We start from the raw sequence: 24828 nt of genomic DNA, 5'->3' as shown, positions 1-24828 counted from the left end.
CACTCCACTAAGATAATCTCACAAACTAGTGTCGTTCCTCAATTTTGCTATGTAACCTTTCGTTCATACTTATAGACTAACGTTACATGAGAGGTATGCAGTAAGTTCAGTAGGAGTAACCCTAAATTATAGCCTTTCGCCCGGAGCGTTTAAACATATCAGTAGTTTTTGTTTCAAAAGAGAATCCTTACTACAGACCTGTGCTTGGTACAGAGTATCAAGATGTGATCAAACTTGATAGGAGTTAATACATTATCTATGTAAAGAAGAGGATCTTCATTTTCCTCTGTGTGTTCTATTTATAATTACGATCAGAGCAATCTACACTGTATCTACAAATTGATATATATACATTGACAAGTAATCAATCTGGAACATCCGAAAAGTGTACAACTAATAAACTCATCATAAAGTCGAACACCTTTGACCTCGTCTATTCATATTCATCATTGGAGAAGAAGTCATTCAAAGTAGCAATAAAAGATCAAGATGAATAACCAAAGATCAAATGATCAACATGATGTTGATGAGCGTGTTCTTAAACCTAAAACTACCAAATCAACTGTAGTGAGATATATTGCTTTGGTTAGTCTTTACTATTATACATCTTATCGTTATAGAGCGACATAGTCTCGTAGACATTACTTTCGACTGACCTTACTATCCTTGTTATCATCCGTAGGGACTTCATTTCGTATTAGATATGGGATTATTTTTAACAGCATTTTTCGTCACACCAAGTGATATTATGATTTCAATATTAGCTTTTGCATGTTTTGGAATGTTAGTTTATGTACCTGCTACAATTATTTTGACTGCAAAAAGAAAAATAACAAAATGGGATAGAGCATGGGGTGAAATTGTTTATTTGAGTTATCAAGCTGTTTTGATGTTAGGTGAGTCCTCTTCAATTTACGTACATTCTCGATTCAGCGCATTATAAAAGCTAATCATCTATTTGTTTAATTTTCAATTAATGTGCCAATTTGACTTCCCTACCCAAACGATCATCATTCCTCATCTTCTTTATTATCTTCCCTTAACATTATTCTTCTTTGTTTACTTCACATCCAAACAGCAAACGCAATTACAGCAGGTATAGTAGGAGGTCCATCATATTGTTCAGAAAGATTATATAATAGTGGTAAAGTTAATAGTAATTCAAAATTTTCATATGAACCAATATCATCAATTCAAGCTTTATGTAATGGATTTTCATCAGAAATTGCTTTATCAACAATTCATTTTGTCGCTTTGTTAGTTTGGATTTATTGGATTTATAGAGTAACAACAAGAAATTTATCTTTATCAAAATCTGGTTTGGGATATTATTCATCAGGTTCAAAAAATTTATGGAATGTTTCTGTAGGTGAATTAATGAGAAGAAATGCTAAAAAATCAACTTATTCAAATGATAAAAATGGTAGTAGAAGATTAAATGGTGATAATGATGACGAAGAAGAAAATGGTATAACACCTTTTATAATTCCACCACAAAATCAATCACAGATAAACAATTTAGAAAGAATCAATAATAGTACCGAACATAGACAAACTTCCTTAGAACCTGAAAGAGATGCTGGTGCATATATTCCACCACCACCTTATCAAAATTCATATTCAAATGATAACGATAATTTCTCATCATCTCCAACAACATCCAATGGTAATAACAACTCACCTGTTGAAATAACTTCAGTATCACCAAATGCCAATTCCATGCCTATCTCACTTAATCAACCTATACATCCTTCAAATGGATATTCAAATTCTCAGCTTCAACATTTTGGCGGCAATAGTAGTAATAGCACCAGGAATAATAATCGATATTTACCTGAAATTGACCTTGGTGCAGATAATCTAACTTCATCTTCACCTTTGTTATCGGATGATAACGATGAAGAACAAAGAAGAAGGAATGATTCTTTGAGAAGATTAGTTAATGAGAAACAAGCTGAAGAACAAAGAAGATCAGCTGCAAGGAGAATGTTAGATGAAAAACAAGCTAGTAGAAATCAACAGGAAGAACAGAATAGACCTGATTTGAGAAGAGTATTAGATGAGAAACAGGATAGTAAAGATGTAGTTAGAAGAGCTTTAGGGGGTTAATTTGCGTTTCAATGTACTTATTATATACCTCTGTTTCTACTTACCCACGATGTATCATTGCAATTCCTGCAGAAATCGCCTACATCATCCTGTCATCTACAATGGCTAATTTGGCATGCGATCACTTCCGGCGGTGAGCTTTGGCCTTGCATGTCAGTTGAAACGTTCTGTTGCAGTTACAGTGCAACAATCTGGGATATGTGAATTGTCTGAAGATGCATAAACGGAGTCAGCATAATACATACTGACCATTGCTCTTCGGCGCCCGTAATATATAATGGCATTCCGATCATGGCTTTACGTAATACACAGTATTATACGTTGATCAGGGATTGGTGGCAGGGTGAGAAACGCTCAAAAGGTTATTTACACTATTAATTTATTTACACGAAAATCAAGAATCAAAATCGTACGATGTTTATGTTTTTTGGCTTGGTAACCGGATAATTTTCCGGAATCACCCTTCGATTTTGGTGATTTTTTTATTTTTTGGGATGATCTGATAATTGACATCTTGATTGATTACTATTCGTTTACGTTTCTGTATACATATCTTTGTGAACTCACAGATAGATAGGTTGTCGCCATCGTAATTCCTGCTTTCAAATACTGTTATCATTCGTACTTCTTGATTGTTTAGGACCACAAAAAAGAAAGCCTACAGAACAACACATCAATCCGATTTTTGCGGTCATAACCGAAATCACTAAGGAGCGAAGGGTTTTCAAATCAACAGGTCAAAGCTAAGACCCAAAAAGAAAAAAAAATACTTGTCAACAAAGGGTTCTTAAGAAAGTTTTTCATTTTCTCATATACACGAATTACTCATTTTCAATACACGTCTTTTCAATCTACATTCTCATTGTCGTTCATTCTTTTTAATTGGGCAAAATATACATAGAATAGGTGAGTACTGCATTGCATCTTCATGCATATCAAATCGTTTTCAGAAACTCATGTGGAAGCGCAAATAAAAGACCGATCTTGTATGATGTGGGATTTGTGGCTTGAGCGTGAAAGATGGGATAAATAAGCCAAGAACCGGTTCTTGGCTGTACCATGCATCAAACAACATCTCTACTGTGTTTGTGGAACATACATAGACAAAATAGCATGATAGCTGATTCAATGCATCTCTTATTTCCTTTCTATCGAACCACTATATCCACATGATCTTCCCTTTCATCGTATCGTACCACCTTTCTTCGAATACAAACCAATCGATCGACCGACTTGGCTCATATTGCTGAATCATATCATTCACATTTATCATATCAACACAATTGTATATTCATCATCTCCAACTCCTGACCATATAGACTCATTATGGCTTCACAAACAATCGTAAGACCAACATCTTTGGTCGATCTCTCATCAATGAGAACATGGGGATTAGAAGGTTTATCAAATGCTAAATTCACTTTTGATACGTAAGTCATACTATCCTTCGATCGTATAATACCTTTTCACCCTCCTCTATATATTTCTGTCTACAATACGATTTTTCCTGTACCGCTGAACCTCGATCGCTTAAACTAAAATGGCACAGCTGATAAGCTTCATCTTGATTTTGAACAGCAAAACCACAACAGCTACCATTCTCACAGTGGTCATCTCCCTCTTACTTCTTGAACAATTAGTATATAGAACTAAAAAGGCTCATTTACCAGGAGCTAAATGGACAATACCTATTATTGGTAAATTTGCCGATTCCTTAAATCCAACTCTAGCAAACTACAAAGCACAATGGAATTCCGGACCATTGAGTGCCGTTTCAGTGTTCAACATGTAAGTGGATCATATATCGTATATCGGGGATCAGTGTTGGTATATCCTGAATCATCTGACTGACTTATCGATTCATCTTCAGCTTTATCGTTATCGGATCCTCCAATGATATGGCCAGAAAAATCCTCAACTCTCCTAACCACGCTGAACCATGTCTTGTTGCTTCCGCCAAAAAAGTACTTAGTCCTGATAATTGGGTTTTCCTTCACGGAAAAGTTCACGCTGATTACAGAAAAGCATTAAATGTATTATTCACCAAACAAGCTTTATCTGTCTATCTCCCAATTCAAGAAAGAATTTACCGATCATACTTTAACAAATGGACTTCCGACAGTACTCCAGCCAAACCATACATGATGGAAATGAGAGATTTGAACATGGACACATCATTATCGGTATTCTTAGGTCCATACGTTACTGAATCACAAAGAGCTGAAATTAACAAGAAATATTGGTTAATCACTGTAGCATTAGAATTAGTAAATTTCCCATTAGCTATTCCCGGAACTAAAGTTTATAATGCTATTCAAGCACGAAAAGTTTGTATGAAATATTTAGAATCTGCTTCAGCACAATCAAAAATTAGAATGTCAGATCCAAATGCAGAATCGGAATGTTTATTAGATGAATGGGTTAAAGCAATGATTCAAGCTAGAAAAGCACAAGATGATGGTGAAACAACAAAATTATTATCTAGAGAATATTCTGATAGAGAAATTGCAATGGTTTTATTATCTTTCTTATTCGCTTCACAAGATGCAATGTCATCAGCAATTGTTTACGCTTTCCAATTAACTGCTGATCACCCAGAAGTTTTAGCTAAAATTAGAGAAGAACAATATAGAGTTAGAGGAAATGATTTAGAAAGACCTTTAACTTTAGATATGATTGATGATATGGTTTATACAAGAGCTGTTGTAAAAGAAGTTTTAAGATTCAGACCTCCAGTTATTATGGTTCCTTACGAAACTACAAAAGCTTTCCCTATCTCACCTGAATATACTGTACCAAAAGGTTCAATGATCATTCCTGCTTTCTGGAATTCATTACATGATGAAACTTGTTATCCTGAACCAGATTCTTTCAAACCTGAAAGATGGTTACCAAATGATGATGGTTCAGCTCCTTTAGCAGATTCAAAACCTCAAAACTACTTAGTATGGGGTAGTGGTCCTCATAAAGTGAGTCAAATCCGCTTTTTAATGATTGAGTGAACATGAAACTGATCCATATATCTCTCTTTATCAGTGCATTGGTGGTCAATATGCTGGTATGCATTTAGCCGCTACTTTAGGTACCGCTTCTGTCTTGATGAACTGGGAACATGAAGTTACAAAAGATTCAGAGGAAGTCAAAGTTATTGCTGCGTGAGTGATACTATTTATGTTTATCTGTTTATTCACTTATTCTAATCGTGTTGTTATTTTTTTGCAACAGTATTTTCCCCAAGGATGAACTTAGACTCAAATTCTCTAACCGAGCTCCACCTGCATGAGCGGTTCAATATGATAGTGTATGATATCTTCCCATCGAATGGCTTAAAGGCTTATATAATAAAGGAGATATCGTAGAGTTAGAGAAAGCAATAACCAGATCTATTCATATTCTTATAGAATGTTCACAATATTGCGTTGGACAATGAACAATTTATTTTACTTTATTTGATTTTTATGATTTTTATGCATTTTAATTTACAGTCAGTTGTTGTTCACGGCGGTATCAAAGCGGCTATACATCGCAGTCAGACTGATAGTAGACCTCAAAACGTTGACTTCAGACATGTTCTCATGTGGTTGAGATCAAATAAATGGAAGGAGCGGAAATAAATACATAAATCAAATACTTCTTGATATCTACTATCTTGATTAGATTGTATGTTCTGCATTGTACATAAAAAATGGAAGCCCCCTGCTAAACCGTCTCACATTAGTTAATACCCATGTTGACTGAAAGCGAAACGAAGCATAGACTAACTCACAATCACGCTTTTGATGTTAATACTCATTGACGACAGCGATCCTTCTATGTAAAGTACAAGGACCATTTTCATCTTGATCATTGCCTGCTGTCGGAGTGAGGGATCCTTCATGTACTTGTTGATCTGTTATTTGAGGTCCAAGATGGGATGAAGAAGAAGCGATTTCGCTGATTGTGCTTGGTTGATACTCAAAACCTGACTCTTTCGCTAAATCTATAAATCTCGTCTCGTATCCTAATTCTTGAAGGTGTAGAATATGAAGACCAGCATAGATGAAAATGCCAGTAAGTTCTTCCTTTGGAGTATCAGGTTGAAGTAGTTGATTATCCTTCAAATCCCAGATGCGTACTTCTCCCTTATTACGGAACCACCACTTCGGGAGGTATTGATGTTTCTCCCACTGTTGTAGAAGATTCATAGCTCTATCAACCTCGGCTAAAATGAGAAATACATAGTTATTCAGCTACGATAATGAATTTCATGAAAATTTCGGTCCCTTTTTCGGATAGCTAGAGCTTACTGAAGCAATTTTTCCACTACCACACCCAAAAGGAATCTCGTTAACTTGGTTTTCTACATAGGCAATAATGATTGTGGAATTCAAACTCACTTCTTTGATGACAACCCTCAGCCTCTCAAGCGTATCTTGCGATACGTTTATACGTTCTTTCATATCGCTTTCCATGGAAATATGGATTAAAAGTCCATTATAGTAATTGCATCCATTTAGTCCAGCTATCCAGGCGTTTGCTAGTTGCTCCCGAGTAATTTTATCCTACGTTACGAATTCACAAATGGACCCTTTACATCAGTCAATTGGCAATTGGTATCAACTCGGGTGATGATGAAAGCGACTGACCACTTTGAATTTATTCCGATCATCATAATAATCGTAATGGAAACTGGTTAGATATAGATCAGGTATTCTTAAAGTTCGGAATATGTCTGCCCATGATTTGTATACTTCCCTACATATGTAAATTGTACTTGTTAACTGCCTATCTGAAAGACGAGGCGGAGGTATTGTTGCAAGTACAAAAGGGATGCCTACTGCATCTTGTAAGACATCAGAAAGCTTTTCATGATCGTAAGATTTCATTCCGTCGTTTCTAGCCCGATAACTATTATTGTATTGTTCGCTGTCGTCAATCGTAAGCATGATACAATCTGTTTTATCTTTTGCTATGAATTCGATCATTGATTCAGAACATGCAAGTTATGACAAGCAGCATACTGATGCATTGATGACAGTTAAATGTTTTTTTCCATCTCTACCCATTTGATATGCCATAGTACGCATTGTCCAAGACAATATAATGCTCTTTCATAAGGGGAAGTACGTTTTCTGTTCTGATGATTGATGAGATTGAAGTACGTCAATAGTTTAGATCATCACAATCTACACGAACAGTACTAACAGAGTATTACAAGAAGACAATCAGTACTGTATGGAGTACGTTCACAGATGTACATATATGTAATTTAGTATAACCATAGTGATGTTGCATATGCTACAAAATATCGCGAACTAAACAATCTAGATCTTACTTGTAAAGTCATAGCATAAGTCAGACATGAGAAGGCACGTCCTAAGATCTTGAATTTTCAGGATTTCAGCGTTTCAGCTCTCATGTGCTTATACAGTCCGAGAATATTGAAACAACAACGTTAACAACGTCGCGTAAGAATAGACCACGTGGAAATAAAGCTGGTTTGTTGTTTAATTTAGTTCCATCTTTCACGGGAATAGGCATAGGTCAATGCATAGTAGTGTCAATACAATAACATCATTGTTGTAATATAGATTTTAATAGTGGTCAAGCAGATCTTGTTATATAAGTCAACGATAACATCGACAACATTGTGATATCAGGATCCGTCAAGCCCAAACGCAACCAATCGTCAAGTCAAAAACAGCAATTCAGCTTCTGGAAGTAGACGTCACGCGATTGAGTGGAATTTTTGATAAACAATAAAGGCCCAGGTAGAATCGAATCAATGGAGATGGATGTAATCACACGAAGATAGCTTTAAAGATCTATTGGATCTCACCTCACGACATCAAATATAAGAATAAGGCCGTAAACAGCTGGCGATACACAAAGGGCCATCAATATAACCAGAATTAATTTTTATTTCACTTGGTAGCGATATATATACCTAATGGCCGATAATTCGAGCTTACTTGGAATCAACATTACAATCTCAACAAGATTTTTATCACTGAAGGGAAGATCAGAAAAAGGGAGGTTATAGGATATTAGATATCGGAACTTTTGACAGAAGAGGTTATTCGAGATGGAAGGGATGATAGCGAGGAGTGAATCAGTGGGGTTAGAACCTACTCAAGGAGAATCATCTATGATTTCTCATTCTGGGTATAATCAAAGATCCAGAACAGCTTCTTCTTCTTCCTCCTCTCAACCTCATAACCCTTCTACACCACCTCAGCATCCAAGTTCTTTGAACGATGATAACTATTTAGATGTGAATGCTAAATGGGGTGGTGAAGGTGAGATTAGAACCAATGCTACTGGTTCTATCAGATCATCTAGAATGATAGGAAATAGAATAGGTGTTTCGCCCCCTCCTCCCCCCGGTCCGCCTCGTAAGTACACCTTGCCTCTTTCTAAGACTCCACTCTAGAGATGGGAAAGATTATGAAGCTGTCTTGAACATCGAGGGAATTGGACGTAATGAGATTAGGTCCATAGATAATTGAAGAAGGAATAATACTAACAATATGGATATCTTGTACTTAGCATCTGATCCACCACCTTTACCCCCTGCACTATCCTCACATCCATTTGCAGCTACAGTTTCATCTTCTTCCAGACCTAAACCATCATCTAGATTATCCTCTTTATCATCTTTAAAAAAAGCAAATTTACTGTCTAATAGTAGACCATCCAGTCCTGCTGGACCTCCTCCAACGAACGAGTTACCGCCTTTACCATCTCAGTCTCAGACTACTCCACCAAAAGACCCATTCTCATCGTCAACGATGATTGATAAGTCAGATAACCCATCTAGACCTGGCCATGTGAGAACAATATCTAGAAATACAATTGAAAGGGAAAATTCCATACGGCCAACTGTATCACCTAGATCAAGTTCTTTATTCAACACTAATACCAATCAAAATCAAGCTGGACCTTCTGGCACATCATCTACTGGTATCAATACAGCAGTACCTGTAATAAATGAAGCTCTAGGTACACCTATATCATTAGGTAAAAAACCTGCACCACCTGTATCTTCTTCGGAAAATAGTAACAATAATCAAATATCTCAATCTCAATCTCGAAATGTTAGTTCATCATCACAATCACATTCGCATTCATCAAAACCACCACGTACACCTTCACGTCATTTACTTCAGACTGCATTAGATTTAGCTCAAAAAGCGGTAGAAATGGATAAGAATAATGATGTTTTAGGTGCTTTAGCTGCTTATAGAGAAGCTGTAAATAGGTTAAAAGCTGTAATGGAAAGAGTCGGTGTAGAATCTTCAGGTGATAAGAAAGCTTCCTCTAAAAGAGGTAAAACTGAAGAAGAAGGTCGCACATTAAGAGGTATCGTGAGTGCTTATCACATCTCAGTTCTAGCGTCATTGATAACTGATAAATATCAACTGATCAAAATCTGGATCCTGTCTTCACATAGCATGATGCTTATGTCGCTCGAATACAGCTTTTATCATCATATGAATCAAATCCAGAATCAGATACTTCTGCTGAGGCTGGTCCATCATCTTACGCATCTTCTTCCACTTCATCTGCTCTAAACTCCACACGTCCTTCGAATTCGACATCGACTCTTGTTCCACCTCAAGCAGCTAGTGCGGAAGGAACACCCCGACCTTCGTTGGATGATGGAGGAATGACCGGTATAGGTAATTTGATGTTGTCGGACAGTGGCGATCAATCGTTTGATACGTCTGCTATGAATTTGAGTCCAGCTCGTCCGAAGGCTCCAGTAACATCGAAACTTTCCACAAACGATAATGTATTGGCTACCCCTCCTAAAACGAGTGCAATGATTCAGAACGACGCATCGTCGCCAAAATTGCCGAATTTCAATGGACAGTATAAGCAAGGAGTATCGTTACAGCAAGCCGTTGATCAAGCTGTAACTCCTTCAAATCCAACATCATCTGTTGCATTCCCGCAAAGTGGATCTATACCATCTTTAGGACTCGGTTATCCAACTTCGCCTCCAAACATGATACAATCCACTTCAACTCTTACTTCGACACCGATGAAATCACATGTCTCATCCCGTTCGATAAGTGGTGAAAGTGATAATTCACCTTCATCATCTGGTAAATCACGTCTGAAAAGACCAAATCGACCTTCAATGGGATTAGATATGGAAGCTGATTTAAGTGGAATAGATGGTATACAAGGTGAAGAAGTTGAAATGTTAGCTAGAACACCTAAAGAAGAATCTCATATGCCTTCTTCATTTGGATCATCTTCGTCAATTAAGTTGAAATCAAAAATGCTACAAGAATCACCTAATAGTATTAATAGACCTTTGCCACCTTTACCAAATTCCGCTTCTTCAACAATAGATCAAAATGGTCAACCTATAATAACCACAAGAAAAGCTAGTTTAACTGGTGCTTCAAAACCTCTACCTTTACCTGCGACTACCCTACTTGTTTCTCCAACTACCACTCAAGGTACGATATCTCAGAGAAGGCAATCACGCCCTATCTCAGGAACTATATCTACATTAGTTGATCAACCTCAAGTTCAGCTTCAGCAACAACAACAACAACAACCAAGTTCCAATTTATCTTCAATTCCTGTTTCAAGCTCAAACTCTTCAGTACGATCGATTTCTCAGTCCAGTATAGGTACGAGACTAACAGCAAAATCGCAACCCGGACAACGACCGAACAACACAAGCATTGATCAAGGATCAGGATCATCTATACCACCAGTACCTTCTAATCAATTACGACATAAATCGTCTTTCTCTTCAAGCTCACAATTAGGTATAGGTATGATACAACCTCAAATATCTAAACATGCAGGATCTGGATTTGGATCAATAAGTAATCATGTAGGATTAAGGATTGAAACGAATCACAATAGTAGTACAGGATTGGCACCACCAGCAAATATAACTAGACCTGGTATCTCACCAAGATCGCTGCCACCTTTACCTGATACAGCTATATCAGGTATAGGATCGTCTGTGAATGGGTCATTAATCTCACCTTTACCTGAAATACAACCTATAGAAGTTTTACATCGACCGTTTCATTTACTAAGAATATTAGGCTCATCAATGGATCCTGAAGGAAATGGTTCGTATTTAACTGGATCGATACATATATCACCAGCAATTTGGAATTTTTCCTCTTCTTCTTCTTCTACCATTTCTAGTAGTAGTAAGAATAAAGATAAAGATAATGGATTAATATCATTAAAAATCATAGCACAAGAAATCAAAATACGTTGTTTAGAATCGTTAATCTTACATTTTGAATCTATAAGAATTACTTCACAAGGTCTATTAAATTCACAAAGAAATAAAAAGCGTTCTACCCCTTTATCGGCGAATGAAAATATAAATAAATTAGGTGAAGATTTTATTTTGAATTTAGATGAATTAGAAGAAGAATTTGATAATACACATAAATTATTAAGTAAAAACGGTATAAATTTGATTAATTGGAAAGGTAAAAAACATTCTGGTGTAAGTTTTTTTTTTTTGAAAAATCGTTGGATCTTACTAATTGATTATCGATGTGGTGTTTCTTTTTTTTTTGTTTTTCAGACAACGAAATCTTGGGGTTCAAGAATTAGTAGATCAATGGATAAAATGACAAATTCAAATAAGAAACTATTAGAATATGATAAGAATGGTTCTTTGATCAATGGTACTGATAAATATGTTGATTTATTATCAAATCTTTGTTCAGCTTCACAAATCATAAGTGAGTGAAAGAAGCTCCAACTACTCCGTGCTTTCATCTATCCAACATATTATGGACGTGTATCAAGAACAATAACCTATGTTCCCCAAAACATCTCAAACTATGAATCTATTTGTTGGCTTGATTAACTAACATTATTCTTTCTTATTCTTATAGATGAACATTTACTCAATTTCACTTCAGGTGAATGTACTTTAGCATATTCAATATTATCTGAAAAATTATATTTTGGTGTTGAATCTAGATTAAAAAGAATTTCAGAATTTTTAAGTAAAGTGATCGTTCCTTTTATTTTAGATGATTTCAAACAATTCTTAGTGGGTTTCATTCAATTGTCTTTCTTTAACAGATGATAATCCTGAGGTGACTAACACATGTTCATGTTTCCTTTACCTAAAGCTGAGATATCTTAAAAGTGGTGTCAAATATCTTGAAGATTAAGTCAAGTTTCTTGATTATTTATCACTTTGTCCTTACTTTTCTGTTATACTGTTGATGCATCTTTTGGGAGCTCTTTCGCTACGATCATTGCAGTGACCTGAAGTGATTTGCAACTTTGTTATTCGTGTTTCAACGTGGTTTCAATTAACTTGGGTTCGTGTCAGGGTTTGACAATCACTCAATTTAAGCTGAATAGACATGAAAATACATTGTGAAGGAAAAACAATAATTATATTGAATGTACTGTGATAACAAACATACAATACTATATATACATGTTACTCAGTACATATCTGGTTGTACACAATCTGTGTCGGAGATTGAAATGGAACTTTTCGTTATACGATAAAGAGATCGTCTGATCTGCATACTTGGCCTGCTCAAACCCACCTTACATATCTTAACACCTGCAGCTGAAATTACACCCATCGGTGTATGTGATTTTCTACGAGCAATGAGGAAAGCTTGGATTGATGACAAGTCACTTGATCCATATCAATCGAGCACGACTAAAGACTCATTTATTCTAGTCCGTCACTGTACAATTTCGAATTAGATGGATATGCTGAAATACTCATTCAATCTCAGTTTTTGATCTCACTCATCTTGACTTGCTTTGTTTATTTCGGCTGTATAACCAGTAAAGTATGAAACAAAGAAGATTAGCTTGAGCTGTACAGTATGATGATAAAGTTCTATGAGAACTTTGAATTTACTTAGCAGCCTTTTAAATCTAAAAGTTTCGAAAAATCTCAATATACACGCAGAAATTAGCATTTTCCTGATACAATACAGCCATTTCGTGTGGTTAAAATTACAACATAGCAGTACGAGTGCTGTATCGTTTCAACACACCTGACTTTGATCAACGTAAACGAAGTTCATCACCATATTCCGGTAATCACTAAATTCGCTCGTCTTTCTAGATAATGTAACTGCAATTGCAAACGTATTCTAGTATATTAGACGAGTAATCCCTGTTACTCAAGCCTTAGCTAAATCAACTCTGGATATTTCAGCCTAAAATATGGTCACTGTCAGTAGCGCGTGATACCTCGAAAAGTGTCCATTTCATCTTGACTGGTTGACTACTACTCACTCTATTTCGCTTTGATTCACTGATATCTCGGAAATGTGCGTAATGGAATGGAGAAGGGGATTTGGCTGTCTACGGATAAAAAAGTGCATCCCCATGAAATGTATGTTTTGTTAATATAGGGGGAGAAGCTGTTAACAGAACAAACGATACTTCTTGAAATATGGTAGGATCAGGAAGATTCTGATCTGATCATGTTGACATGACAGAGACATGGTTTGTATTTGATTGATCTTCGGGGTTTCATCTGATTTTCGAGACTGCATAGCTGTGATCACCTCAAATAAGTATGAAATGAACGTAACTACAGAAAAGAAAAGGTTAGAAGAGATAAGATAAGAGCATGTAAACATTACGTCATTAACCAGTATGTCGTGTTGTATGTGTCGCCACAAAAACCGCCTAAACACCGTAACTCCGCTCAGTGTGTATAAATGACGTATAGATGTGGCAGCTGTCATTCAATTTCTTATATATGACGACATGCTATCAAAAACTATGACAGCGTGCACAGGAGTACCAAAAATCCTTCTCACACCCAACAACCCCGTTTCTCTATCTTAACCCTAACAACATAAATCCCTTGTTTGATTTTCTTATTATTTATCACCTTCTATTTTTTTCTTCATCAATCATCAATTCATCGATATATCCAATTAGCTTATCTATCTACAAGCAAACAATACTCATAAAGAGAAACTAGACAAAGTGAGTGCACCATCTTTCTTCTCCATCGTCCGTAGATGCGTAAAGAAGCATTCGCGAGGGGTTGAGAACGCTCGAACGAGTTGGATGATACGTCATCTACTCAACATGGAATGGAACATCGTTCTATTGAGGATACATGGCTTCCTTACCTTGCATGCCTCCCGGCTCTCAAGGGACGATAATTCTACCTCTCCTTCGTTCTCCTTCGTTATACCTGCTCAACTCGCGAACAAAGCGACCGATAACAAATACCTTATCGTTCAACCTGCTAAACATAATTTTTCGTTTGTTCTCATAGATGGCTGCTCCTCAATCCCAACAAATCAAACAAAACTTCCTTAACCACCCATACACCCAACAAGCTTCCAGATTCGCTACTGGTCAAGTTAACGCTCTTGATGCCGAGGTAAGTGTTCATTATCTGATTCTGAAGAGCTTTACACGAAGGATAAGCGAGACTGATTTCCTTTGTTAACCTTTCATAGCTCAACAAATACCCTCTCCTTAGAAACATCGAACAACAAACTAAAGTTCCTAAAGCTTATGGTGTTCTCGCCTTAGCTGCTTCGTGAGTATCATCTTTCCAGCCTTCTCTCGAACAAGACATTTTTGCTCGTACGATCATCATTCGACTATGGCTTAGAAGTTCTAGTAAATTCCCCGAAGACGCACTTAACTGATCATTTCGATTTCTCCCTCGACCACATAGATCTGTCGTTTTGATCTTCTTCAACTTCCTCGGTCTCGCTCAACCAGTATCAAACCTTATCGGTTGGGCTTTACCTGCATACTTGTCAATCCAAGCTATTGAATCACCTCAATCAAACGATGACAAACAATGGTTAACTTACTGGGTTGTTTTCGGTTCATTGAACTTGGCTGAATCAATGGGTGTAAGAGCTATTCTTTACTGGGTACCAATGTACTTTGTTTTCAAAACTTTGTTCACCATCTGGCGTAAGTATCTCAAGGTTTTCACGACCCCAGCTACATTCCAAAACGCATAGAACATATTCTCGTGTATGTATCAATGAACGTTAAGCTGATTCTTCCTATTTTTAGTTATGCTTCCCGCTACCCGAGGTGCTGAAGTCCTTTACTACAATGTTCTCCGACCTGTCATTGGAAACGTTAAACAAAAATCTCAACAAACCACTGGTCAAACCAACCCATTCGCTAAAGACACTTCTGCTACCGGTTACAACCCAGCTGGAACTACCGCTCCATCCAGTTTCGAACGTAAGTGACACTTTGTTACGTAGTTCATATTATTGAGCTATTTATGCTAATGATCATGATGTTATCTGATTTAACAGACGAAAAAACTCTTTAAGCGGTTTCCCCAAGTTCAGCGAATAGATTCCTTCCTCGCAAAAACTTTCCTTTCTGAATGTGGATTATCGCATAGTTCCCTTTTCACGACCGAGATAATGCCTTTAATTGAATTTCAACGATATTGAATAAATTTCTCTTTTCCGACCCATTTCTTTTCACCACATATTTTCTTTTTTGATATAATCCAAAGCAAGAAGTAAGAAGTAGATACAAGAAGAACAAACTTTCATATATGATGGCGGATGAATAGCATTTACATAACCATTGTCAGACAGGAAACTGCGAACAACAGTTGGCAGATAATTCATGTTGCACGATGATGTCAGCATGACTAGGGGTTTCTCGTTTCTCGTTTCCAATGCAACATTATTCAGCAAACAATAAATCAGAATAAAGATGCGAGGATACAGAATCAGGCTAATTGGTAAGTGTATTAGGAGCTGGGTAATTGCATTATGCACGGATTGAAGTCTATATTCTATGATTGGTATATGCACGTAAAAAAGCGCTATAGTGATCTGGGAAGATATTTGGCTAAGAAAGCAAAATTTTCTCAAGGGTGTTTTATCTAATACATCTCCATAAATTCAAAATCTTCTTTCTAGTAAGGTTGAGTCTGAATGTTTAAGATGTCCTGATAAACTTCACTGAGATAATGAAGATGTGGAAAAAATCCTTATAATCCAGCAGCTTTGACCATATCTTGATAACCACATAATCTAATTAAATTTCTTTGTAACATTGCTATTGTCATCATACCTACTGAAGGAACGTAAATTGATGCCTAAAAAAGGTACGATATAATCGAGAATCAAGGTTAGTTTTTTTTTCAGTGAATTCGATGATTGTATTAGGAATTAATATGGGAAATAGGATTAAGATACCAAAAACCCAAAAAAAAACCGACTTACTCTTTCTCTAACATCATCTTGGAAATTTTTTTCACCTGCAACATTAACACAAATACAACCATCTTTTAAATCTTTTGTATTTATTTTATATGATAATATAGGTACAGCAGAAATAACTACATCAGATATTGATAACGCTTGTGATAAATTAAATTCTGGTAATGGTGTTGTTATATGATGAGGATTGAATTTTGATGATGTTGATTCAGAATTAGCTGTTATTGAATTTGATGGTCTTTTTGAAAATTCAATAATTGCTAAATTAAATTTATATTTTTTATTAAAAAGAAAAAATCCGTTAATAATTTTATCTTATCTCCTTATCAAATGATTAATTCGAGATATTCATTGATAATTTAATATATCTATCTAACTTGTAACTCACAATCAATATCAACACTTATAACTCTTGCACCATCATTAGCTAATAAAGCAGCCAAAGGTCTACCAACAACTTCTGATCTATTTATTATTGTAATAACTTTACCTCTTGCTCTATCACCATAATTTAATAATTTATTATAAACTCCAATATGTTCTAAAACTTTTACAATAGCCAAAGGTGTACAAGGTAAAATTGATTTTACTGTTCCAGGAGGTATAATTTCTTCTTGTTGTATAGATTTTTTAGATTTACTTTCTAATGGAGTAGGTAAATGAGATGATGGAATTGGTCTTAAAGTTAATGGTGAAATGAATCGAATACTAAATACATAATTGAAAAAGGAAAATCAAAATCAATTATCTAGTACAATAACACAAAATAACTAAATACCTGGTATAGTCAAATATAAATTCGTTTTGAACTCACTTGTGATATAAATTAAATAAGAATTGATGATTTAAACCTTCAACATCTTTTTGAGGTGAAACGACAGATTGTAAATATTGATCTTGTCTACCACCGTAAATTGGATAATAAACCATTATACCGTTTACTTCTGGATCGTCATTTGCCTAATTTTTCACGATACTTAAATTCATTAATATCTATATCATATGTATATACAATCAGGACCTTGTCGTAAGACTCAAACTCACCTCAAGAATAGCTTCTTCAACATCAATCTCAACATTATCTTGATCTTTTAGGTAGAATTTTCTTGCTTCACCAACTAATCTTAATTCAAATTTAATTCCAATTTGTTCACATGATTTTCTTGTAAATTCAGCATAAGTTTTTGCATCTTCTTTAGTTGTTGATAAAATACCAATTAATTTAGGTTGTTGACCATTTTTAAATTTTGATGAAGATGGTGAAAGATCATCTAATAATTCAGTTTTAAATGGTAAATGTACTTTTGAAGCTGTAACTAATAATCCTTGATTCTCTGACATTTTGTTTAAAAGGGTTTTTTTTTTGTCCTACCTATATACCAATGTATCGTTTGTTTGTCTATTGTTAGTCTTGTAGAATATAAAGATTTTCAAGTTATAAGTTATAATTTCAACGTAGTTCATTCAGCTAATTATTGATATATTTTATCAAAAAAGGTTAAATTTACGATAAGATTAACAATTTATGATTGATGGAAAAACTTAAACCAGTACACCATTTAAATGAAATCGCGTCTAATATACTACTTGTATGTTGTTGTTGTTGTTCCGAGCCCTTCTTGGCCTTTTTTTTTGTGTTACAGGACGTGTTTTTCCTATCACCTTTTAATTCCATATCAATCCCACTATCTTGACTTGTTATTTATATATATTGGACATTCTATCAAAAGCTTAGAGAAGCAGATTCACCGTGGTTTGTATACATCTCATACCTGTCACTTGGAAGACAAAATATCAGATTACGATAATTTCTTAGGTGGTAAAAGGCAGGTCCTTCTTAATTACCTCCCTCCACTTTATCAGCTATAGTCAACCGATACAAATACACAACAGACTCACACAGATCAACATACAATATTATACGTGTCATCAACGGGTACATCATCGATTTTGAAGTGTAACGGCTCTCCTCAAAATACGTATCATAGAGATTACTCAAGAATATATGTTCAAAACCTTTCTCAAAATTCACAGAAGAAACATCTTAAGAAAGTTACATTCCGTTAATATCGTGTTATGCTTGATTCACCGAAAATAAGATCACCTTCTTTGGGTTCATCAAATGAAAAAGGATTAACATCAAATGGTGGAAGGAGATCAGGTTTGAAATCCCGAGGAACCCAATTATTGGCATTAAGGTTCGGTTGGGTAGTTTTGGTTATTTGGTTTGAAGTGGGAGATGTGAGTGTTATATGGTTCTCATTACTTTCTATCAAACTAAACTTTCAAGCTGTTCTTTTTCCCTTCGTATCTCCACGTTATCATATCCACACTCTCTTTACGTTTTTCCTCTCTGCCCTTCTCCGCCTCGTCCGCATTACTTCTTCGCCCCTTTCCCCAGTCTGTCAAGTCATTCTTACCGCTTGGATTGGAACTAATATATACCCTCATATAACAGTTCTTTCACTCCCTATCGACATGTCGCTTCCCCGATTCCACGCTTCGTCGTTCCAATCCTCAACTTACCTCACCACCTACACATGTGGTATTACTAGCCGATCCTCATGTACCTCATCCTGTATTATCGTACCCTGAAGGCAGTCGACCTTGGGTGAATTGGATAAAACAGCAGGTAGATGAATTGTTCATGAGGAAAAGTTGGAATGTCGTAACTCGATTAGGAAGGATAGATGCTGTTATAGTCGTCGGAGATATGTTAGACTGTGGAAGGGGTGTAATGAGTGACAATGAGTGAGTCGAAATCTTTCCACCAGACACTGGTCGTGTACTAAGGGGAGATCTTGTCGAGAATAGATACGAAGATTATCATAGCCTTTTTCGTTCCATATTTCAACTACCTTCTACAGTACCGATGCACTTTGTACCGGGGAACCACGATATACCTTTAGGTCCCAACAAAATGTTCTCTCCTTATGCAAGAGAAAGATACGCAAATCATTTCTCACCACCCAATGCTATATTGCCAATAGCAAATCACAGTCTGATAATGTTGGATGCTGTTGGACTGGTGGAGGAAGACTACAGGCGTTATGCCTCTGAAATGCAGTTTGGTGAATGGGATGGGGTAGAAGGTGGTGTTATCGAGTTTGTTAAAGATTTGGGTGAAGGTGAGTATGGTTAGGTATAACGAAGAATAAGCAAGTAGCTGAAGTTTGGTTTTTTAGATCCTCCACCTGGGCCTAGAATATTGATATCGCATATCCCACTTGCTCGACCTGAAGCTTCCTCATGTGGTCCGCTACGAGAAAGAGGGAGAATACTGAAAGGTGCAGGACCAGGATATCAGAATTTGTTAGGTAGTGAAACTTCAAAATTCTTGTTAGATGCCTTACAGCCGAGTATAGTATTTAGTGGAGATGATCATGATTATTGTGAACATCGACATCCTCAAGGTATACGTGAAGTTACTATAAAATCATTCTCATCTTCAACTGGTATACGGAGACCTGGATTCCAACTATTATCATTGGTGCCACCCCCATCTACTGGATATGCCGGATCGATAACGCATGCGGATAGACCATGTCTATTACCTGATCAATCGGGCGTATATTCTAGAGTATATATACCTTTAGCAATTTTGACGTTTTTGTTTTTATTTGGAACAAATATACGTTCAGCATGGCAAAGATGGTCATCTAGTTCTGGTTCTTCAAATAAAAATGGTGGTGGACCTGGATCGTTTTATGGTGATTTGAAAAGTAGATTATCACCAGCATTGAAAAATTCAGAAAATATGCCCCCAAATCCTTCATTGTCAATGAGAAGAGGTGTATCGGACAGACCTGTACCTCTTACGTTACCAAGTAGAAAATCATCACAACAATTAAATGGTATTGTCGGATCAAGTAGTGCAATGACACCAAGAGGATCAACTACTACAGGTTCAAGATTCGTATCGAATCCATCTTCAGATCAGTTATTGAATTATACATCAAGAATACCTTCAGCTTCTGCACCTGTATCACCATTTGCTTCACCTAGAATGTCATTTGTCGATGAATATCGTCCGAATCTTGGTGTATCATCAAATTATCATAATGCATCAGGTTTAGGTACAATGAATGAAGATGTTGAATCTGGAAATAGTAGATCACAGAATACTTATGATCCTTCTTCACCTACACCAAGTGTATCAAGAAGATCAAGTTATATATATATGAATGATAATCATAACAGAAACAGTAATTTGAATCCAATAGAAACGCCGGCAAATGAATACATCAACAATAGCAATAATGGTTCATATTTTTTACCTTTACCAGGTAATGGTAATGGAGAACAAACAAATACAGGATTAGGATTTAATACACCTTTAGGAACGAGTTATCCTTTAAGTGGTAATTCTTCTTCTCAACAGAATCAACAAACATTACGTAGAGTATCTTCATCAACATTTTCTTTAGCTTCAGGTTCAGCTTCACAATCACAATTTATTGGACAAGGATTAAATTCACCTGCAACAATAATAAATCCAAATAATAACAATAGAAGAGTAACAATGCCAAGAATGTTATCAACTTCAGACTGGACATTAGCAGCATCTAAAAAAGATAAATCTTTATTAGATTTTGCTTTAACTTCAAATAATAATTCTTTCAAAAGAAAAGGTTTAAGTGGAATAATTGAAACATTTAAAAAGTTTTTCATATGGTTATGGAAAGCTAGAAATGGTGGTATTGTTGCTAAATCTTGGAAAGAATCTTTAGCTATTGCTTGGCCAGCTGCTATAGTTTGGATTTTAGTTAATGCTTTATTCTTTTTGGAATAAAATGAAAAAAAAAATTCTATCTGAATTTGTGAAGCAATGATATCCTTGTAAAAGGACTTGTGTAGTACCTTGTACCTTGAGATTGTTCCTGTAAAGAGGCTACTCCCTTGACACATAACATATATATGGACATATGGACATACTCGTAGTAATATAAATATCTGCAAACATGCATATCACATATCATATTGTATTTTATCTAATTCACGGTACTGATATAATGTGAGGAAGATATGCCACATCTCGGAGTTATTACATTAAAATGCCGTACAGTGTTAGTGCAGGTTCTGCTTAGACCGTTGATGCGCCTCATCCTCTCTCTCCTTGATTGCTGACAACTCATTCATTCACTTAGTTACCTCATTACATCTTTATATCTTATCAATTTAACCTTTTGAATATACTTTTTTACTTCTTATCAGTCACTTTTGAAAAGAAAAACATAATTCTCAACAGGTAAGTGTTTATCTACAACGACTACTTGAAGTGAACTCAAAGGAATCTCTAATTAAGTAAAGGGATATATAAAAAGTTGACTGATTAAATATCTTCTGCTATCTTCTTTCCTTCTTCTTTGCCACCTCTATTCTATAACATTCTTCATTAAATCAAATTATCAACAATTCACCTCCTCGAACAAATAACAATATACAAGTAGAATACAAAATGGCTCTTAAACGAATTAACAAGGTAAATCATCCTCATATAGAAAGATATCGTATTTGGATTCATATGTCAAAAATATGCTCACGCGATATGGTTTTTTTTGTTGTTATACAATAGGAATTAATTGATCTCGGACGTGATCCCCCGTCTTCATGTTCAGCTGGTCCAATCAATGATAACCTTTTCCAATGGCAAGCTACTATCATGGGACCTGTAAGTATACACTGGTGGAGGCTACTTTGATCAAGCAGAGGGAAGAAGCTTACCATCGTTACAATCATCCTTTAGGCCGACTCTCCTTATGCTGGCGGTGTTTTCTTCCTGTAAGCTGACCGAAGAGTATTGTTTTGGGTTCTTAGCTGACTTCAACATAACTTGTCAATAGCTCTCTTACTTTCCCTACCGGTATGCTCACTTTCCCTTGTATTTGAATGACAATTACCACTCATATTGACAATGTCATCTTTGTTAATAATATAGACTACCCATTCAAACCACCCAAGGTCCAATTCACCACCAAAATCTACCACCCAAATATCAATGCTAACGGTTCAATCTGTTTGGATATTTTGAGAGATCAATGGAGTCCCGCATTAACCATCTCAAAGGGTATGTTTTCGGTCGTTTCCTTTCATTAATTTACACCTTATGGCGCTTTATCGTGTACTTCTTGGACCAAATAACAAGGATGCTGATTATCTCCATGCACCTTACATAGTTCTTCTCTCAATCTGTTCAATGTTAACAGATCCTAACCCTGATGATCCTTTGGTACCGGAGATTGCTAACGTGAGTATCTACAATATTTTGCTTCTCTCCCGGTTTTGCGGTTGTATGGAGGAAACAACCTGTCTTGAAAATCGTATCTTTTGGTGGAAACATAAATGCTATTGCAACCCACCATAACTTCTCTAATGGCACTTCATCATCGCTATGTCAAAATCGCTGACAACGAATTCCTCTTGTAGACCTACAAGACCGATAGACCTCGATATGAAGCTACAGCAAGGGAATGGACTAGAAAGTGAGTTAGCGTATTGCTTAAATAGACGGCTTGTTCGCATGACCCGCTTCGAATTCCAACTAATCTCGTTTTCTCTCCTCAGATACGCAACATAAAATGGTTTCCTGATATACATTTCATGAATTTTCTCTTCTAACGTATACATATTTCTCTGTCTCTTATCGACCCGTCATGTGATCATCCTACTATCATGTCTGGATGCGGTGAAACATTACAGCGAGCGAATGATGATTATGATTGCGATTGGCAGATAAGCTGGACATGTATTGGGAAATTGTAGGGAGGTGGGGTTTTTTGGACTAAGGCTCAAATAGTAAGGATGCTGAGTAAGTTGGACTAAGTCGGAATACGATCTGCGTTGGACATGAGGTGCATCGTATCTAGTCGTTTTTTTCGCGCAAAGGCTGGTTTGACGAGATCTCATGACAAGAGAATTGCATTACTGACATAGCTGATCTGCATGATAAATGATACATGAGGTGTCCTTGGTGTATATACAGTATATTACAAATGAAGAAAATGAAGTTGTAGGAGAGAGAAGCACGATATCTACAAAGAGCATTAAGTGTTATGTATGAAAGGGAAAACGAAGGAATGATATTAGGGATTGGGTTTAGGAAATTAATGAGTATCATAACATGAAATTGACTATTATAAGGATATATTAAGTGTATGATTCAATGATATGACTTTGATTTACAGTCTGTGATTATATAAACCTCTTTCTTCACTATCAACTGAACCTAAGATTCTTTTTCCTCCATTATTATTAGCAGAAATATGTTGAATGAATGATTTACCTTTAACTAAATGATGTGAAGGTAATTTATATAATTGATCTCTTTCTTTTCTATTTGATGTATTTTGATGAATTAAAACAATTAACCAAGTTGTCCATCCTAAATGTAATAAAAGTAATATGATTGATAAAATTGTTATTACAATTTGTGAAGCTTGACAACCTTTTTCACCCGTATAAAAACCTGAATCTGTATCTTGACAAAAATCCCCGGTAACCATAATCATTTGAAATACGAATATGGCTATTTTTTCCAGACGAATTTCGTTAATCAATATTTTGATCAAAACAAGAATAAACTTTGAACTCTAAAAGAACTTACCTAACCATGATATAACCAATAAAACTCCAATAGCAACTTCACCACCGACTTGATCAAATCTATTTCTTGAATTATTCTTTATTGAAAGATAAATGGCGAATGGATAATAAATTATCATTAATAAACCAATCCAGACTTGTATCCATAAACTTATTGATGAAGCCAATTCAAATCCAGGTAAAAATATAGTGAATAATAAAATAAGTATATAAAGGAATGTTGTTATACCCTAATTGATTATTATTCATTGTTCATTTCATTTCATTTAATGAAGAAAAAGAAGAAGAATTCACACCATTAGCTTTGTAATTGTATTTGATTCAAGTATAGTATAAATATAGTACCCATAAATAGTTCATTCTACCATGTACTCACGAATATTGCATAACGGATTTTCGGTCCTGTTGAATTATATGGAATTGATGATATTGATGATGAAACTTGCATTTTGGTTAATGATTTTATGGTGTTTTGTGTGGTGTCTTCTTTGTTTCTTTTCAATCGTTATATTGCTAGTGTGATAATCGATAATGTTTATAATGTACTTCGATCAAGATCAACGATACACTTTCTCTAGAGAAGCCTTCTTATATATGTTAAAATCTGTAAAATATGTGTACTCTGAAAATTTACGGTTTGAGAGGTAGTAACTACTGTATAGGAATTTTAACGATATAACCTAGATAAGCTCAACCAAGTGATCGAGGCGATGCAAGATGCAGTACTCAATATGCTCCGTTATCGTTCCTGCTATCTTTATCCTTTCAAGGTATGTGTGTACATGCAAGGAGAAGACACACTACAGTTCTTACTCTGTAGAAATGGAATAAGAATTAGCTTGGCAGTTCGGAGCTATTGATCTAATGACATGATGATTTTTAACCGCTAAGGAATCGGACTATCGATAAC

General features: G+C 35.7%; 9 protein-coding genes across 9 annotated transcripts; 6 read left to right on the top strand and 3 right to left on the bottom strand.

Moving 5' to 3' along the window:
* Nucleotides 1–489: 489 nt before the first annotated feature.
* L201_006253 (uncharacterized protein) lies at nt 490–2109 on the top strand (the record flags this gene model as incomplete). The annotated part of the gene is made up of 3 exons (XM_066221975.1): nt 490–585; nt 683–896; nt 1079–2109. The coding sequence occupies 3 exons, from the start codon at nt 490–492 to the stop codon at nt 2107–2109; spliced, it is 1341 nt and encodes a 446-aa protein (XP_066078072.1).
* A 1326-nt stretch (nt 2110–3435) lies between these two features.
* Nucleotides 3436–5392, top strand: L201_006252 (uncharacterized protein; the record flags this gene model as incomplete). Its single annotated transcript, XM_066221974.1, has 5 exons — nt 3436–3539; nt 3688–3897; nt 3980–5078; nt 5146–5264; nt 5335–5392. 5 exons carry the CDS (start codon nt 3436–3438, stop codon nt 5390–5392), a joined length of 1590 nt encoding a protein of 529 aa, XP_066078071.1.
* Nucleotides 5393–5891: 499 nt separating this feature from the next.
* L201_006251 (uncharacterized protein) lies at nt 5892–6293 on the bottom strand (the record flags this gene model as incomplete). Its single annotated transcript, XM_066221973.1, has 1 exon — nt 5892–6293. The coding sequence occupies one exon, from the start codon at nt 6291–6293 to the stop codon at nt 5892–5894; it is 402 nt and encodes a 133-aa protein (XP_066078070.1).
* A 1880-nt stretch (nt 6294–8173) lies between these two features.
* L201_006250 (uncharacterized protein) lies at nt 8174–12269 on the top strand (the record flags this gene model as incomplete). The annotated part of the gene is made up of 6 exons (XM_066221972.1): nt 8174–8483; nt 8638–9455; nt 9542–11587; nt 11669–11828; nt 11985–12145; nt 12228–12269. The coding sequence occupies 6 exons, from the start codon at nt 8174–8176 to the stop codon at nt 12267–12269; spliced, it is 3537 nt and encodes a 1178-aa protein (XP_066078069.1).
* A 2102-nt stretch (nt 12270–14371) lies between these two features.
* On the top strand, nt 14372–15320 carry L201_006249 (protein YOP1; the record flags this gene model as incomplete). Its single annotated transcript, XM_066221971.1, has 4 exons — nt 14372–14479; nt 14559–14641; nt 14783–15030; nt 15136–15320. 4 exons carry the CDS (start codon nt 14372–14374, stop codon nt 15318–15320), a joined length of 624 nt encoding a protein of 207 aa, XP_066078068.1.
* A 764-nt stretch (nt 15321–16084) lies between these two features.
* Nucleotides 16085–17657, bottom strand: L201_006248 (uncharacterized protein; the record flags this gene model as incomplete). Its single annotated transcript, XM_066221970.1, has 5 exons — nt 16085–16192; nt 16320–16576; nt 16705–17024; nt 17131–17276; nt 17361–17657. The coding sequence occupies 5 exons, from the start codon at nt 17655–17657 to the stop codon at nt 16085–16087; spliced, it is 1128 nt and encodes a 375-aa protein (XP_066078067.1).
* A 735-nt stretch (nt 17658–18392) lies between these two features.
* On the top strand, nt 18393–21108 carry L201_006247 (uncharacterized protein; the record flags this gene model as incomplete). Its single annotated transcript, XM_066221969.1, has 4 exons — nt 18393–18557; nt 18775–19067; nt 19131–19444; nt 19502–21108. 4 exons carry the CDS (start codon nt 18393–18395, stop codon nt 21106–21108), a joined length of 2379 nt encoding a protein of 792 aa, XP_066078066.1.
* Nucleotides 21109–21774: 666 nt separating this feature from the next.
* On the top strand, nt 21775–22802 carry L201_006246 (ubiquitin-conjugating enzyme E2 4; the record flags this gene model as incomplete). The annotated part of the gene is made up of 7 exons (XM_066221968.1): nt 21775–21798; nt 21892–21987; nt 22063–22097; nt 22160–22179; nt 22255–22383; nt 22493–22563; nt 22743–22802. The coding sequence occupies 7 exons, from the start codon at nt 21775–21777 to the stop codon at nt 22800–22802; spliced, it is 435 nt and encodes a 144-aa protein (XP_066078065.1).
* A 692-nt stretch (nt 22803–23494) lies between these two features.
* On the bottom strand, nt 23495–24366 carry L201_006245 (uncharacterized protein; the record flags this gene model as incomplete). Its single annotated transcript, XM_066221967.1, has 3 exons — nt 23495–23841; nt 23920–24148; nt 24295–24366. The coding sequence occupies 3 exons, from the start codon at nt 24364–24366 to the stop codon at nt 23495–23497; spliced, it is 648 nt and encodes a 215-aa protein (XP_066078064.1).
* Between the last annotated feature and the right edge of the window lie 462 nt (nt 24367–24828).

This window comes from Kwoniella dendrophila, chromosome 8, assembly GCF_036810415.1.
Source record: "Kwoniella dendrophila CBS 6074 chromosome 8, complete sequence".
Taxonomy (NCBI): domain Eukaryota; kingdom Fungi; phylum Basidiomycota; class Tremellomycetes; order Tremellales; family Cryptococcaceae; genus Kwoniella; species Kwoniella dendrophila.
This window is presented reverse-complemented; position numbering and strand designations above follow the sequence as displayed.